This window comes from Phalangium opilio, unplaced genomic scaffold (assembly GCF_054372755.1).
Source record: "Phalangium opilio isolate 3A_F unplaced genomic scaffold, DU_Popi_V2 ptg000014l_1, whole genome shotgun sequence".
NCBI lineage: Eukaryota > Metazoa > Arthropoda > Arachnida > Opiliones > Phalangiidae > Phalangium > Phalangium opilio.
In genome coordinates, this window is record NW_028324149.1 from 4,684,034 (window position 1) to 4,702,346 (window position 18,313).

General features: G+C 37.4%; 1 protein-coding gene and 2 long non-coding RNA genes across 3 annotated transcripts; 2 read left to right on the forward strand and 1 right to left on the reverse strand.

Moving 5' to 3' along the window:
* The first annotated feature begins 973 nt into the window (after window positions 1-973).
* On the forward strand, window positions 974-2,163 carry LOC149705283 (uncharacterized). The gene is made up of 2 exons (XM_089865621.1): window positions 974-1,198; window positions 1,312-2,163. The coding sequence occupies exons 1-2, from the start codon at window positions 1,170-1,172 to the stop codon at window positions 1,703-1,705; spliced, it is 423 nt and encodes a 140-aa protein (XP_089721747.1). The 5' UTR covers window positions 974-1,169; the 3' UTR covers window positions 1,706-2,163.
* Window positions 2,164-3,878: 1,715 nt separating this feature from the next.
* Window positions 3,879-4,958, reverse strand: LOC149705284 (uncharacterized). The gene is made up of 2 exons (XR_016381592.1): window positions 4,810-4,958; window positions 3,879-4,530 (listed from the first exon to the last, which is right to left on the reverse strand). It is a non-coding gene; the product is annotated as an uncharacterized LOC149705284 (long non-coding RNA).
* LOC149705285 (uncharacterized) lies at window positions 4,958-5,984 on the forward strand. Its single transcript, XR_016381604.1, has 3 exons — window positions 4,958-5,064; window positions 5,141-5,246; window positions 5,644-5,984. It is a non-coding gene; the product is annotated as an uncharacterized LOC149705285 (long non-coding RNA).
* The last annotated feature ends 12,329 nt before the right edge of the window (window positions 5,985-18,313 follow it).

Consider the following 18,313-nt stretch of genomic DNA (forward strand, 5'->3'; position numbering starts at 1 on the left):
TAACTCAGGGATACTTATCCTGGGATAAGACATGAGAGATGGAGCTGGAGTTCCGTTGTCTGCTAGAAACTACCACCAAGGAGTAGTATTATTGTATACTTAGTTGAAATTGAAGCGTTACTAAGAAAACATTCATTCTTGCTCAGAGAAACTACTCCATTGAAAGTGGCAATGGAATTAATCGACATAAGATTTCAGAAAATGTACTAGAAATTTAAAAAGGAGTGACCACTAGTATTTTTTAAAGGAATTATGTCATATATTAGGTTATGTAATACATTGAAAGAAGATGCGATCATTGGACATCATAGACATATAAAGAGTGTAGACAGCCTACTATTGACTGTTGAAAAATCTCGCTTCACATCCTCGAGAACCATGTAGGGGCAAACCACTAGCGCAAAGTCTGCGCAATAATAGAGTGCTGTCAGTTGTGACGTCAGATCCAAGGTGAAACGTCACGAGTCTGCCTTTAGCAATGGGCGGCCATGACAGTTACCGTTTTTTCTTTATGGGAAAACAGCATGGGTGACGTCACACCGGCGCTTCTGACAGCACTCTATTTCAAAACCATAGCCTCCTGGATCACGCGACCATAGATATAGTAAAACTATAAAGGGTCTAGATCCACTTCGCTGGCTTAGGCTTAACGAAAAAACGCGGAAGGGGCAACGAGCAGACAGCCGCTATTTTCTGGGGGTAGCCGTATAAAACGCCATCTATCGGGAACTTTCGAAACTAAATTATGGGATGAGCTTAGAGTAGTGGCACTCTATGTTAACCCCCTATAGGGCATAATAAGTCAAACCCTCGGAGATGCCATTACTCCATTTTATACGAGCTAAGAGAGGAAAAACGTATTTTATAAATTTTACACCTGTAAAATCTTTTAAAAAACACTTGGAACTTGTATTTCTACTTACTTTCGAGGAAATACCACCGCTTTCTGAAGGTAAGAGTCTTTTTTTATACATTTATTAGTAATAAAAACATTTAAGGCGAGCTAAGCCTTGGTCTTGTAAAACACGGCAGATTAGTGATTAGCGTTGTTTTCAGCGTTGCAAAACGTTATTTTATTATGTTAAAAAAACGTTAGCAACGTTTTAAGGTACTGATATTTAAATATCCGGACATTAAACTGTTACATATTCTTAAAATAAGAGTCGATAATGGTGCCCACCATAACAAACTTTGTTAAGTGTGTGTCTCTATATTTAAAGGCATAAAACAAAATATAACATAAACGTTTTTATTTACTTATTTATGTAACAATCATGGCTTCAACTCATGTTTGCTGCGTTCAAACTGTAGGTGTAAAGAACGTTTTCTTTCTTACCACAACTTTCCGAAAGAGACTGCCACTAGAAAGAAGTGGATTAATTCTATAACAACAGCTGTAGGACCTCTGTCCACTGATATCTCCAGTTTACGGATTTGTTCAAAACATTTTACAAAATCAGATTTCTTTCCCACCACTGGAAAGAGACTACGTAGAGCGCTCAAACCGTTCGCGATTCCATCCTTATTTGGAGTTCAAATTAATGTAACCGATGAAATTATCCCTAAACTGACTCTCCGTAATTTGACTCTCGAGCAACAATCTGAAGCATTAGAAGAAATGGGAGCGTTGTCCTTGGATCATGGATTGAAGCATGAACCCGCTGCTTTTTCAAATATTCAGGCAACACATCAATACTCAGTGTAACACCTCTGTGGGTTTGATTGTTAATTCATCAATTTTGCTTCCTTGGGGCAAGCCCCGATTGCCTTATACTGGTTGAGGACCAGCTGTACTTAGTGGAGATCAAATGCCCTTACGCTATTTTCAAGAATAAAGAAACTATCAGAGGAAAAGCAGCTTCGGGTAGCTTTTACCTTTACATTGACGAAGAAACGGATGAACTGGAACGGAGAAAAACTTTAGACGTTTATCATCAGATTCAGGGTCAGCTTTTCGTGTGTAACGTACCCGTATGCTTTTTGGCAGTATTTGTGCCACCCAATAACATCGAAATCTTGATGATAGTGAAAGACAACCAATTCATCAATGATACCTTGCTTCCAAAATTATCCTCTAAATATTTCATTAGTCTCCTAGGCCTACCTCATTTTGCCATAGAAATGTTCGAAAAGCCTAAAAAATAAATTTTCCAAGTCACAAAAGTACAGCCTCTTTTCTCTATGTGCAAATCTACATTATGGCCATGACCAAGGCTTAGCTCGCCTTAAATGTTTTTATTACTAATAAATGTATAAAAAAAGACTCTTACCTTCAGAAAACGGTATTATTTCCTCGAAAGTAAGTAGAAATACAAGTTCCAAGTGTTTTTTAAAAGATTTTACAGGTGTAAAATTTATAAAATACGTTTTTCTGCTCTTAGCTCGTATAAAATGGAGTAATGGCATCTCCGAAGGTTTGACTTATTATGCCCTATAGGGGGTTAACATAGAGTGCCACTACTCTAAGCTCATTCTTTAATTTAGTTTCGAAAGTTCCCGATAGATGGCGTTTTATACGGCTACCCCCAGAAAATAGCGGCTGTCTGCTCGTTGCCCCTTCCGCGTCGACCTCCCATTGAATTGTGTATCTACCCTTTTAATATATCTATGCGCGACTCGCGGATGCAGGCTGTTCGCGCCCAAAGAATTATTTTCCTATCTTAAAGCGCGTATCGTTGATTTTCGCTCGAAAAAAAAAAAGCATTTTAAGCCGAAAATCAAAGCCGTCAGCTTTTAAAATGGCCGTCTATGGGGGTACCACGTTTTTTGCCCCTAATTTGACAAAAACTGGCTCAAATCTCCTGAAATTTTAATGAGAGGTGTATTGAAGGATTTTTAATGATCGGGAAAGTTTTGAAGCTCTAAAACCAATAGTTTTTCCCTGAAATTCAGTAAAGCTTTGTTTGTACATGAGCACAACCAGAAGATCTAGATTGCTTCCGTTGACCTTTGACAGCTGTCGGCTTTTTTTCAGAGCGTGTTTGATCAAAACCTATATGATAATCATTTTTTCCTAGATGCTATCATGCTATTGAATAGATAGGAATTAACATACGGAATTCAGGTGTTTTTCAATGAACTGTTGTGGTTCAGTTGAATTTTAAGAGGAGAATTCACAGCTGATACAAAGTTTTATTAACTCAAATTTTCAAACTACTTGAAGGGAAAACTAACCTATTTCTAAAATTTGAATGCTTAACCATACAAATATAAATCTAGGGAATTTCTAAATGTTGATACTAATTAGCATTTCAGGAATTATAACAAATTGTATGTGCTTATGAAACTTTTCATTATCACTAGAAAGTTACAAATTCTCTCTGGAAGAATGGAGGATTGAAGGTGGAAGGAGAGTGGGAGGTAAAGTGAAAACCAGTTTCATCAGCTAAAAACCAGTTTCAACAGCTAGTAACCAGTTTTTCTCGCCAATATTTCGCGCCGAAACCTTACCGGGAAATTTAAAACGAATAATGTACAAACAAAGCTTTATTAAATTTCAGGGAAAAAACTCTTGGTTTTAGAGCTTTAAAACTTTGCTCGGTCAGTAATAATCCTTCAGGACACCTCTCATTAAAATTTCAAGAGATTTGAGCCAGTATTTGCCAAATTAGGGGCAAAAAACGTGGTTCCCCCCATAGACGGCCATGTTAAAAGCTGACAGCTTGGATTTTCGGCTTAAAATGCTTGATACGCGTTTTTTGGGCGGGCTTCTATAGCGCGAGCAGCCTGCGTCCGCGAATCGCATGATCCAGGAGGCTATGTCAAAACTTGTAAAATATTTTTGTTTTGCTCTCTGGGCGCGTGAAAATTTTCGGGAAATGCAAATTTAAAGCTTTCAAATATAAAATTAGGCTTAACATTGTAATTTTCAACGTGAATTAAAACTTTCGTAAATTATTTACGTTTTAATGAAAGGGAAAAAATAAAGAAAATTATACAAAAACCGGTTTTGCTTCGCATTCCTTACAAAACTGCATTTATACACAATCTTTGGTGACACTTTTTCAAACCAACAAAGTGCCCGAAATTAGAAATTATTATATGTGTAGCAATTTGAATTGAAGTTTAATCGATATGAGAAATTTGAGTTTAATTACGTAGTTCAAACATTTGTTATGATTCGAAATTTTACAACAAAAACGGTTTAAATGTGGCATTTCGGACCAAACAGCTAAAATTAAGGACGATTATGACTCGAGTTGAAATTGAAGTTTAAAACTCATAAAACAACACACACATAAGAACACCATTTCTGATTGTCAGAAACACGATACTGCTTTTAAAGCCACAAATCTGAATGAGGGATCTCATTTTAGGAGTAGTAAAGCGACATTTTACTTATTTCAATAAAAGTTCTTCTTTTCTGTTCCACCCTAAATAATTAAAATGCTAAAAGCTCATTTTGTATCTTCACAAGAATAGATTCTATACGATTTCATATGTGAAAATCTGAGCTCCCTTTATCTCGAAACCATTTTCTGTTTTTATTCAAGATGAAAGAAGACGGTCCACGGTTTGGAGATTCCCTCCCTATGGACCGAATAGGTAAATATTTAAACTAGGAGGAGCTAATTGAAAAATATAACAAATCGTTACGAGTGACGTTTCTAGTCTGGAGAAATGACGCTCGCGAAGAATGCGCGTGAGGATTTGTTTTCATGCTCTAAGATAGTGTGAAAAAAAATTTCCTTACGCTCATTCCATATCCATGGCTTAACAATAAACCACCAGACTCACGTCACGTGCAAAATCGCGCGCAACTGTCATGACGATTTCTTATTTTTCAACAAGTTCAAAAAGACCAAATACTTTATATATTCACCCATTCCAATCCGACTGGAACCAAAATTGGGAGGTTCCATTCGACGGAACTCCAGCCCTTTAGGCTGTTTTCGCAAAATGGAAAATAGCCTCAATATAGTGCACTTAACGAAAGGGTTCATTGCTCAGTTCTCTCCGATAATAAGGAGTACTCTAGTAAAAAGTTACATTTTCGAACGATTTGAAGGCTTATCAATATCCGTACAATTTCTTTCTATATTATTGTAAATAATGCTCCAAAAGGTAAATTTATATTTAAATCAGGGTAAATAGACATGTTACAGTAAATTGTTGGATTTAAAAAGAAAATTGTTTTTAGTTGAATTTTTAAGCAGCAGAATCAAGCAATTTTAGAGCAGAATGTTCTTTCCGTTCTGATTGTTGTTTTTATTCTCATGAGGAAATTTGTAAAACACTTTTCGTGGGTATGAATAAATTAGTTTTACCAGGGTTAGATGTAATTTTAGAATGGAGAACAGTGTAATGTTGGCGCGCGCCAAAGTCCCGGACCCCCTTCCACGGGACGGGGGGGGGTATGAAAGAAGAGGCGGGGTCATAGCGACAGAGGTAAAAAGGAATTACTTATTTTTCGCCGTCCCCTTCAGCAGCGTCATCAAAACGTAGTTTAAGTGAGCCAGTAAGATAATTTAAAATTTTCTTTACGTGTTGAAGGGAGGGGCTCTATACCGGGCTATGAGTCGGACTGTAGTAAATACTAACCATTCTCCATTCCTGCTTCTAAAATTACATCTATCCCTGGGTTTACTTAGCGTGATGTTGAAATAACTAGTTGATAAATGTTTAACAGTTTAAATTTTGCAGATAACTCATGGATAATACTAACTTCTGGTGGCATTTTTGTAGAAATGAGTGTTATGACCTTATTGGTGACGAATTTATACGTGCCCTTGAAACGTCCAAATAGCCAACGGGCACATTTTGTGACCACTGCTTCTTCTAACTCATAAAAATCTTAAACTGTATAATTTTTTAGCATTTTGCTGTATTTCATTACAATTCTATTAAAAAACTATTTAATTTAAATCCTGTTGGGGTGAAATGAGGTAAATATCATGAGTCTGAGTTGATCTTATAAAAATAGTAATTTCGAAGTATGTTTTAAATTGATGTGCCAATTATGTATAGAATTTCTATTGAAATTTGATACGGAAAAATAATTTATGATCCCCCGTAAGAAAGTATCACTAACGACAGTATCACTTCAAAGACGAAAATGAATGCAGTCATAATGTTTCCTACAATCCAGACTCGGAAAACGGAAGTGAGAAAGATCAAGTTCATTGGCTCCCCCAATATCAAAGCGCCAGACTCCACTAGGTATTTTTGAGCGTAAAAATTTGCAGAAAATCTGTGGGTAGACAGTAGACTAGTTTCAAATATTCGTTGGCAACTGTTTAACAAGTTGGGAAAACCAAAATATTACCTCTCCGAGTCAAGACGACTACTTACAAACTTATTTACCCAGACATGGAAATGTTTCTTAAGTTAAAATTTATGAAATATTAAAGCAGTATACAAAGAATAGCAAATATACTGTAAATCAGACGACATTTTACATCCAATAATGATATACTTGTACACATTAAAATCATCCGATGGGGGAAAAACGGGAAATGAAGAGATAAAACTTTGGAGGGATATTACCTTTACGTGTTTGTAAAGGCCCAATTTTCTACTCCTCAACTGTATGCCCTCTATGTTCAAAGCCATATTCACAACAGGGTTGGCATGTAAACACTATCCTCTCGTTTCATCTCAACGATTTTCTTAGTTTGTCAACATGACTGTTAACGTTACATAACACCAAAGCTTATTTGTGGCTACACACACTGAAAGTAAATGCGTACCTTAAAAAGCATGAAAACACGAAGCTATTATCCGATTACGATCAGACCTTTCACTGGTCTGGGCTGCGTTCAGCAGAGCTCACCAAAAAAGACAGCGGAATATGGTAATTTTACCGGTGAGCTCTGTCGTCATAGCTTTTCTCCGGTCATCGGCGTTTTATAAATGACGCTAGCGCAATAAAGCGTGCAATGTACCAAGGCTTAACAAAAATTGGATGATAACATATTTATAGAGATAGATAACAACTTTTTTAATTAAAATTAGAAACTAACATATCTCTTAAAATTCTCGCGTGATCAACTGGTTTCACGCCAATTAAATAGCTGTAGTCCCATAGAGCTATTTGTATTAATTCCTCCATGGTTTTTTCGCCAAGCTGAGAAATACGCGTTTTACGTCACGTTAAAAATGAGCCGACTATTTTCTTTGAAGACCGCGCTAGCTAAGCGCTAAGCACCGTGACGTCAAAATCCAAAAACAAAATCCCGTTAAGTAGGACACTGTTAACAGCGCTGGGCTCTGCTGAACGCGGCCCAGATTTCCACCATGATTATAATATCTAAGCCTAAAGTGCATTTAACTTTCGGCTCACTCTGAACCGTTAATGTCTCTGCATTACAGAAACGAAATCCGAACCCAAACGTTTACTTTTTGGTTCACTAGGTCTATTGACAAATAAAAGTTCATTTGACCATCATAGTAGCGTTGTGCTTGTATTCACTTTAGAAAGGATTATGCTATAAACAGATGTAGTATAGCTTAAGTAATATATAAACATCCATTTTAAATAATAATATTAAAAAAAATCTTTGGAATATCAAAATGAAATAGAGCTTTAAAGCTACAAAAGTACTAAATGGATCATAATTACGAAAAATATTTCCACATATTCACTTTATATTAAGGATAAAGGGAATATTATGGTTCTGTAGGATTCCTTTACACATCAAAACAAAACGAACTTCTAACGCAGCGCACTACTATAACAACGGACGGACACACACAGACAAAAACATAGACTGCTTTTTAACTCTTTCCGTATTAATTTTGAATTGAGAAACAAGATTATCTTAAATATTAAAATAAATATAATTAATATTTAATATTTTCTTCGTTAGTTATTCGCCTTATTGAACGTTACATCGTTTTAAAAAAGAACAATTAAACATTCTTGAGAGACTTGACTAATATTGGCGTTTGAAATGAAGCATACGCCGGTTGCTTCGTTTTACTCAAATAGGTAGTATATAAGGGTGTCGAACTACAGTTAAAAGCAAGAACAACCGCAATTGCGAAAACCTATCGTGGACAACCCACCCTAGGGAGGCTAGACGTTTCTCGTAACCCTAGCTGATCGCCGCGAAAGTCTTAAACCAAACTATGACGATGGAGTAGAAGCCAGGTGTGCAGACTGGTGTCCATGTGGGATGGACAAAAACAAAGACCAGAAGATGGTGGTGTAGAAGCCAGGTGTACAGACTGGTGTCCATGTGGGATGGACAAAAACAAAGACCAGAAGATGGTGGTGATTAGAAGCCAGTATGTACAGACTGGTGTCCAAGTGGAATGGACGAAGACCAGTAGATGGTGGTGTTTAGAAGCCAGTATGTACAGACTGCTGTCCAAGTGGGATGGACGAAGACCAGAAGATGGTGGTGATTAGAAGCTGTATGTACAGACTGGTGTCCAAGTGGAATGGACGAAGACCAGAAGATGGTGGTGATTAGAAGCCAGTATGTACAGTTTGGTGTCCGTGTGGAATGGACAAAGACCAGAAGATGGTGGTGTGAGAACTCAAGTAGAGGAGCCATTTCCGTGACTGTGAATGCAGTTCGGAAATGGCGAACACGTTTGCTCCGATTTGGAAATTGCGAACGCGGTCACGTGGGTGTAACAACAGACACACACACAAACACACACACAAACACACACACAAACACACACACAAACAGACACACACGATCGTTACAGAACCTCTCCGTGACATACGTCACTCGGAGAGGTAAAAACAGACACACACGATCGTTACAGAACCTCTCCGTGACATACGTCACTCGGAGAGGTAAAAAAAAATAATAATAAATTAATTATAGAATTACACATCGACTGTAATTTAACGTAAAACCTCGAGAATTATCCAGGAACTGAGTTATACGGCTGCCTACGTTAATCAAGGCCTGTGCGCAGTAGTTTCGAAGGGGGCGACTTTTAAGAAACGCCACTTCTTATTTTCCCTCCATTTTACCGCGAGATGGCATTGCGCGCAAAATCTAATATTTTAAAATTCCAAGCGCGCGAAAATGAACATTTCAAATTCCTTGAAGGGAGGGTGAAGTGGAAAATCAAGTGCTTTTTATCGATTCTTCTAGTTATTATAAGAACAGTCTGCATAGTGAAACATCCAGGAAATACTTCTGAATGATTTTAAAACTAGGCACCGATACTCAGGGTTTCCCGATAGTATCAGATCGGTTGGTTTAATATGATACTAAACCAATACTCGTTTAATATGCTACTAAACCGATACTCGTTTAAAATATTTTAAATGGCGCTACGTGACATTTTTAGGTCTTTCAGTAATGTATTGATAATATTTCATTTCTATGAATGTCAATCGTGATGATTTCTCATTTATATAAAAAAATAATATTATTTTGGAAATACCTCTAAACAGTGTACTTAGAAGTATAATTCATGAAATTACACTTTAAATTAAATTATTTCCTTGATCTGTAAATGGCACTGTCCTACTAAAAATATCGGCTTCGGTCGAAGAATCGAGTTTTTGGATCATAGTGAGTAAATATCGGTATCGGTTCCTGTTTGCACCGGCAACGATCGGTATCGGGTTAAGCCGGGTATCGGTCATCTCTAATTTTCGTCCAAAATACTTACAGATAGTTGACATTTTCAAGGATTTCTCGATGAATTCTTTTGTTGAAAAACATATGAGCGAATATGGGCTCGTAAGTTTTCTTTCCGACATAAATCCGTCTTTTCTTCTCATCCAATTGATTCCACAGGTTAAACAAATGTCCGCGACCAGGATCCCAGAACATTTGCGTTTGATCAATGATAACCGATTTGCCATTCGCCAATTGGTCCGTTACATTTGGATCATTGAGGAAATGAAATAGTATCCCCCCTTTTTTCCTCAAACCGGGATACGCAATTTCGTTTTGCTGAAAAATTAACGCGTGCAACTGTATCACGAATTAGCCCCGAGACAAGTGTTTTTGTCGACTTAGATTTATTTACTGTTACCGGGGATTCATGTAATATTAGAAGCAGGAATAGAGAACAGGGTGTATTGGGCGCACGTCAAAGTCCACGACCCCCTTCCCGGGGGGGCATGAAAGAAGAGACGGGTCATAGCGACAGAGGTAAAAAGGATTAACGTATTTTTCGCCGTCTCCGTCAGCAACGTCATCAAAAGGGAGATTTTGTGGGAATAGCTAGACTCATCATTATGTATGACGAAATTTATGATGCGAATAATCCATCTCGCTGCCTAGCTGTTGCATCGACCATTGAAATGACAGTTAGTTAATCGTGACGGGAAGTGTTCAAGCTCAGCCCACAAATCCCTCATAGAAATTAATGACGGATATGGGGCTGTATGCATTCCTTAGAGATGTGAAATTACCGCAATTTAATTTTTAAAGATGGTAATTTATCGGGTAAAGTACAGATTAAAATTTAGTTAATTTACCGATAAAATTACCACTCTAAACTTAAGGTAAGATATAATTCGGTAGTTTTCCCGTATTTTGTAAATTACCGGTAATTTTAAAAGCATTACTGGTTCCTGCACAGACCGATTTTTTAAATGACATTTAATAATAAAAAGATGGCCTTGGGAAATATTACAGTTTTGGGCGGCCAAATTGGTCACAAAATAATTGGGAAAAAAGGGGGAAAACTAAAAAAGACTATCAAAAAAGCACGCACCACATATTGCTTTAATCAAGAACGAATGTTTTAATCTAATTCTTATTATAAAATTTTCTGGAACATCTTATGGGTTTCGAGCAGCTTTGTGATCACTAGTCGATAAAAAACTTCAAACTGAGAGATTAACATACTCCAGAAGAAACTAAATAGGTTTTAACATAAGTTTATAATATATGGAACATACCGTTATTAAATTGTATATTTTACAATTCTTGGACATGAGAGTCAAAACTTTTGGATTTGCAATCAAATCTTCGATAGTGTCAAATTTTTGGGACTTGCCAGTCATAAGTGTGCCAGTTAAATTTCCCGACCACGCATACGCCAGCACCAAAGTTCCGAAAATCCAAAATGCGCGCAACCATTTCTTCACTCCACGTTCCTCCAATGATGCTACAGCTAAAAGCATTAAATATACATCATTATATGGTTTCTGAAAAACAAATTACTGATATTTCAAACAAAAATTCTAGACGCGCAATTGTGTAGCTACACATTTTGTAACTTCGTCCCTCAAATTATTCCCAAAACCATGAGTGAATCATGTACTAGCTCCCTATAAGTTACTCAGTTGCACTGGCCTAATGTATCCAGCATTTTCTTCCGAATAGTCGAGAGGAGGGGAGGCGGGTGAGAGTGATAATAGACGGCGCCCTCTCTTATGGCTTTGAAATTAATATATATATGAAGTGACGATAGTTCCAAATGGTATTAACGGCTTTGGAGGTTTTGGTTTCTTTTCCTTATTTAAAAATAATTTAGGTTTCACAAGTCTTCGATTAAAAATGGGTTGGGTCTTTCTTTAAGTTCTATTAGTTCTTTAGACGCATTATTAAAAAGTTCAATAAGGTTTTCGAGATGACTACTAAGTTGTTGTTTAGCTCCTATTCTTTGATAAAGTTTGGTTCTCTCACCATAAATAGCCTCTGAACGTTGCCTACGGAATAAAAATTCATATTCCCTTGGCAACGCTCTGAATTTAAATGAGTAGCTTAATTTCAAAGATAAAATACGACTGAACCGTCCGCAAACAATCACAACATTTCTAAAACGTCGTCTGCTTATACTAACTACCTTTCAGTTCGAAGTTTCATTGGTTTATACCCTTTTCCGTTTTTTACCGGAAATACGTAAGCGCCGAGAGTAGTGTTATTTTCTCTCACTGGGGGTCGCATATAGGTAACATTTTTTTTGGCGGGAAGAAAATGCTGGATACATTAGGCCAGTGTGGCTGAGTAACTTATAGGGAGCTAGTATATGATTCACTCATGCCAAAACGTAATTTTAGCAACATCAAGAATTCCTAAGTTTCAATTATTTTTTTCTTTAGTTAAACCAAGAAGTGATTTCTAGTTTATTAGGGAGAAGGTGTAAATTCGCTGCATTTCCAGCTTTATCTCCAGTTCAAACATAGGTCCGGAGTTAATCTCCGCCTCTGAATTACAACCAGCATCTCATTGGTTCTTGAAAACTGACGTTAGCGCGACGCGAAAAACGAAAATTACGTATTCTCCGACTAAGGAGAGGCGAAATACTTCGGCCTCCTTTTACGTCCCCCCCCCCCTTGTATTTTTGAAGAGGGACTGGGACTATGGCGCGCGAATACTTATAGGTATCTTATACCTTCTTCCTAATAAACTAGATATCGCTTCTTGGTTAAACCAAGAAGTGATTTATATTTGAAGGCATAAAAAGGCGTTCGGTGCTCGCCTGATAGTCGACAATTCCCCCTTCATGGGTGGGGGGGGGGGGGGTTGTGAACGGAGGTGGGGCTTAATATTTTATCTTACTTTATGTTTTTCACCATCTATCTCTTTTACCTTTGCGTTAAGCCTTGGTTTGGTTTTTGGAACTCACACTTGATTCGATTTAGAAATATTTGTAGAACGATTTTCACGTAGAGTTACATATTCAACTCCATCAATTTACGTTCAGAACCTTTAACTAGCTAGTTAATGGCAATTGAAAACAACTGGCGTACCTCTTCAGCACCGCGGGCAGCCACCATTTTCTGTTTAATTTGCGCTAGTTTTGTCTTTTCTAGTCGGAATACGTCATTCGTGTCTGTATGACCTATCCCCACGGGATCCAATAGGAAAACGCAGAGCAATGACGGACATGAAAGGGGTGGGGCTTACTTGTCAACTGATACCGGTTTAGCGAATTATTCTTATTGTATATTCCTTTTTGCTATGGTTTAAATATTTAATTAAATCGGTCTAATTCACTTACGATTTTGCAGTAAATCAGCAAAGTATATCCAGATGCACTTTAAAAAAGTCCAGCAATTCTTTTTCCATAATTTCATTTGTTTACAGGTAGCTAGAAGTGTCACTAGCGACACTAATATCAGGGAGAAAGCGTTCAACGTCCAAACTGCGTTATCGTGTCCTTTGATGGTGAGATTCTTTTGTGAACGCTCGTTCTTAATGGGCATGCTTGAAAATATGGAGAATGAATCGAAGTAACTAATCGGAGATACATGATGTAACATCGTGTCCATTTCACCCGCGAAATATTGCAGAACAACAGTGTCTAAAATCTTTTAAAAAAATTTATATATTGTGAACTAAAATTTAAGAAGCCTAAATATGAAATTTTGGATTTAAGGTTTGCACTATTGTTTTGTTGAATGCATCAGTTTCTAAGATTATATTTATATATTATACAAAAACAAGTATTATAAAAATTGCATTTACACAATCCTTGGCGAAACAAGGACGCTTTATCAAACCCACAAAGGGCCAGAAATTTCAAGTTAATGTAGGTATTGCAATTTGAAATGAAAATTAAACGATAGGAGAAATTTGGAAATGCGGGTTTTGGAAAAAAGGGGAGCTCAAATGTTCATGTGTGAAATTAAACTTCTGGTGGTACTGTGCATGCAGAAACCTGCTTTTCCAGGGTCGTTAAGCCAGGTTTTCACTAGCCCAAAATGCAGAGGTAACTTGCCGCAAAGCTTCGCGTTTTCTATTTCCCCGCAAATTTTTACGGAAAGAAAAGCGGTAGCCAATAGGAAACAACGAATGCGTGACGTCATAGGCTTGGTTTTGGTCAGTTCGCCAGGTTTTTTTCGACGCCATTTTTTCATTTTTTTTTGTCGTGTTAAACTTTAACGATTTGTTAAAGAAGTTTGGCTTAATCGTTATTTATATAATAAAAATGAACGTTTTTACAAAGACAATAAAGTCTAAGAAAATCGATAGGTTAATTCGTATTCAGACCCTTCGAGGCATTATTTAGTCCCTGCGGGTTTTTATTTAGACTAGAAGCCATAACGAGTGGGGAGACCAAAACAATACCTCTCCGAGTCGGGAGGAGGACTATATACAAACTTATTTACGTAATTATGCAATTATGGCTCTTGATTGACAAGCAAATGCTGAAGTTTAAATGAATGAATTATTATTTACAAATAGGTTGCGTGTTAGCACTACAATCTCGTTATATTTCAAAGAAATTCTTAATTTACTCCACTATCCTTGGTTTAATAGTAGTGATGAACCGGTACCGATACCATTTCGGTATCGGTTCATCACGAAATCAGAACGTGCTCAAAGAGAATGGAAACTTCGACGCTGTAAACGATTACGATCAGACCTTCAACAATCGCGTCATCACATTGTATAAATTAAATCAACATAAATATATTTATTTTAATGTATATTTAACTCACGCCTCACTTTGAACCGTTAAATTCGCTCCATAACGGACACGTAAAACAAGACAATTTTTTTAATCAACTAAATTCCAGTTGCACGCCTGGATTGTCACATCGCGCGCAAATTTAATTCAAATCTCGCGATAAATTTCATTCGGCATGGAGCGTGCCACGAGAATTTTGTTAGCAGGAAAGGCAGGGCGTTACGCGATTGGTCAGAAAACCTGAACCTAATTTGAATTTTAAAATTCTTCGAATATTGTATTTCCTGAATGCTTCACTATGCAGAATATTCTTATAATTAGTGGAAGAAATTAAGAATCGATAAAAAATCACTTGATTATCTACTTCACCCTCCCTTTACGGGGATTCTACTTAAGGGTATAACTCCTTTAATACTAGCTATGCCTCTAAAATTCGTAATCTAATGTAGATTTGGAAAAACTATCAGAACCTATAAAATTTCGAAAAAAATGGTCAATTTCCCGTTAATAAGTTAGCCGTGCATTATGGTAATGAGAGAATATCGTTCGAGGCACTGCCTTCTCTAATACCAGGCCTTGCGATAGGAATAAAAGGGGGTGGCAGTTAGGATTTCACAAATGTCGCTTTTCTGAGGTTTTAAACTGGCGGCAAATTCAAAACTATGGGAAATTGTTAGCAACGACGAAGTGTAATCTGCTAAGTTCGTCTCGAAAAAGAAAGCATAAAACCGGTCAATAAACCAGTTCATGATGCTGAACGGTTTCCGAGTTCGAAAAATACTAGTTTAAATTTGGTGTATGTTTTGACACGTGTCCATGGCGCCTGCATGGAAATTTCAACCCATCACAGCCCTTAAGTTTTTTCCCAAAAACTGCCACAGTGCCACTGTCAATGAAATACCTTAAGTTTGATTTGGACTGCCCAATGAGCGAGCTTAGGAGAGGTAGGAGGAGATTTCTTTGGCAGCTGAATTCGGACACAGACATTATCTCCAATATTTTAATTATCCACTTCTCTAGTTTAACAGACGATGTGCCCTGGTCAATGGTCATTGACCAGGTTATTTAGTCCAGTTTAAAAAAACCTTATTTCCCGTCCTGGTCCGCCAAAAGCGAAAGACGTGACGTCATGCGAGACTGCGCAGTACGAAATTACTTTCGTCATCGCGAAAATTCGCCTCAGAAAAGAGCCATCTAACGGTTACTAAGCGCAAATTCAAAATGCCACCAAAAAAATGGTTCTGTTGTACATTTCAAGGCCTAGTATTAGAGAAGGCAGTGCACTAGCTATGTCCCGAAAATTCGTAATCTAATCTAGATTTCGAAAAATGATCAGAATCTTCATAGTGCTGTGCGAGTATCGAGTCGAGTACTCGGCTCGATACTCGATAAGAGATTTTCTGAGACTCGAAAAAGTTTCGAGTATCAAACCAAGGCTCGATAAATACTTGAACCTGCTTTTGGAAGGCCTTCAACTCTGAAAATAGGATGTAGTAGGTAAAAAAATCTACAAGAAAGGCACGCTTATTGGTTAACAGACGCACGTTAGTGCTCATTGGGTAGTTTAGATCATAATGCCAGTGCAATGTAGTAGGGTAGCAGCTCCTAGCTGGTAAAATAGTGGAAGTAAAAGTAATGAAATACAGTTTATTATTACAATTATTATTTTATTAATTTATTTATTTAATTATTTATTTTAAGTTTAGGTTAGTAATTTTCGTTTGGAACTTTGCGCGAAGTATAACAATGGCTACAAGTGACTTCGGTGAGGAATGACAAGAAGATATTAATGAGGAATTAAGTTTGTTAAATTTAAAGGGAAGAAGACTAATACCGTCTGGGAATTGATGGAAGTAGTTGTCGATGGTCAAATGTCTATTTTGAGAGCAATAAATTATTACTTTTTTCTATTTTGAACAAAAATTCAAGATAATTTACGCTCAATAAACTTAAAATAACAACTATACTCCGATTACCGCCGCCAGTTATTTCAGAAGCAGACGACTGCTTAGATTGCCGAGTTAAAAGATAGAAGGGCCCCACTAGGGGGATACTGGGAAGGAGATAATTGCTTAGATGCCCCTCGAGGTGGCGTAGGACCTCAAATCTCTCTCTGGCGCTATTGTACAACGGTGATTACCCGTGGTCGTATTGTGAATTCACGCTTACGGGTGGTATGATATGCTTATGCTATAAAGTTACGAAGAGTGCAGCAAGCCCACATAAAATTGAGAAATGCTTGCCCAATTCAATATACGCGAAATGCAGTAACGATGACAATAAGGTGCCATTTCATAATTTTTTTTTTCTCTTTCCGTAAATCGTAGAAAATCTTCACAATCAGAAAAAAACCCTTCCATTAACCAATTGCACAATTTCGTTTGCCAAAACACTAAATCCATCAACATACTGGTCAATTGAAGGTGTTCCCGATATCTTAGAAAGTTCGAAGCCAACCCCACCCTGTCTAATCTTCTCGCAGTGAGGCAAGACTGTTTATCTATCTATATCTATATAAATCAAAGTCCTGACTGACTGACAGACTGACTGATAATCAACGCCCAATCCAAACCGCTTGCCCTAGAGGGCTGAAAATTTACAGGAACGTTACTCGTAATTAGTAGGCGCGTGCTAAGAATGATTTTTCCAATCCGCCGCCATCTTAATTAATGGCGCCCAGAAATGTAAAAAATCTTCTCTATACAACAAAGTACGCGCGTTTCAACCGATTTCACAAATATTTTGTACACTGGCTTCCTTTAACCTATAGACGGGCTGAATGGTCTTTCGGGTTCGATTTGTTGCCATCTTTTTAAATGACGGCCAGAAATATAAAAACCCTTCTTTATGGAATAATGTCCGTGAGAAATATAATAAAATATGTCCCGACGGGTTGACGGGCAACGCCAAGTGCCTTCGCTCCAACGGTGCTCAGTAGCGTCGCTAGGGTTTGAAATTTGGGGGGGCTAAATCTGGGCGAACTAGTTATTATAAGAAATTAATAAAAAAAATTGCTTAATGGGTTCATTGGAAAATGTGTAGACCTTTAAAACTATCCGTAAATTTGTGTCAACGTGAAATTAGTCGTATTTAAAGATATACAACCTTTTATTGATAAAGACTATGCCACTACGGAACCGATTATGAATGATTTTCACTCGTCTTAAGTTTATTTTTAGTTTTGGTTAGCTTTTAGTCCACACTACTGGGACTCCCTTCGAAAGAACATGAAACATTTTACTTGTCTCCATCTGTTCTTTTCTTCAAAATTGTACTGTTTGATATTGAAATTCATCTCTGCAGAGATGAAACTTAACGAATCTATCATAATAATCTTTGCTACAGAATTTTAGGTTCCTAACAGCAATTTTTTGGTAGGGTTTACGGATTATTTTGGGGGGGCTAAGTTTGGAATTTGGGGGGGCTATAGCCCCCCCCAAAAAAAGGCCTAGCGACGCCACTGAGGGTGCTACAAAAATATTAGTCATCAGTAAAATCTACCCACTCTTTACATCATTTTGATGGAAGTTCTTATTACACGCGAGCGACGCCGCGGGTAACAGCTAGTACATGTATATGTATAGAAAAACTGGTTCTGAAGTCAAAAACCTGAGTGGCCAGGGACAATATAAACTTATACGGGACTAGCAAACAATGCCAAATTCTTCATTTCAAGGACGAGTTTAAAAATGATTCTACACTTCCTCAAAACCGTACTCGTGCCACGATTTTTGAACTATCTGTAGGCCCGCCTCACCTTACTCTTACTAAGAAAAGGTCAGCAGGGTTGTCATAGGTAATGAAAAACCTGGGAAATTCTGAGAATATTAAAGTTCAAAGCACGTTTGAAAATCGGGAAAGCTAAATTCCATACTAGAAGCTACACAACTACATTTCAATCAATGTGAGCAAAAGTGGATGAGGGGAAAAGTATGAAAATTTCCAAAAGTGGCGAGTCATCAGAGTTTCGCCGTAGTTGACCGTTTAATAGGCGTAGCTATACTGGGCCTGTTCACTCCCTTAA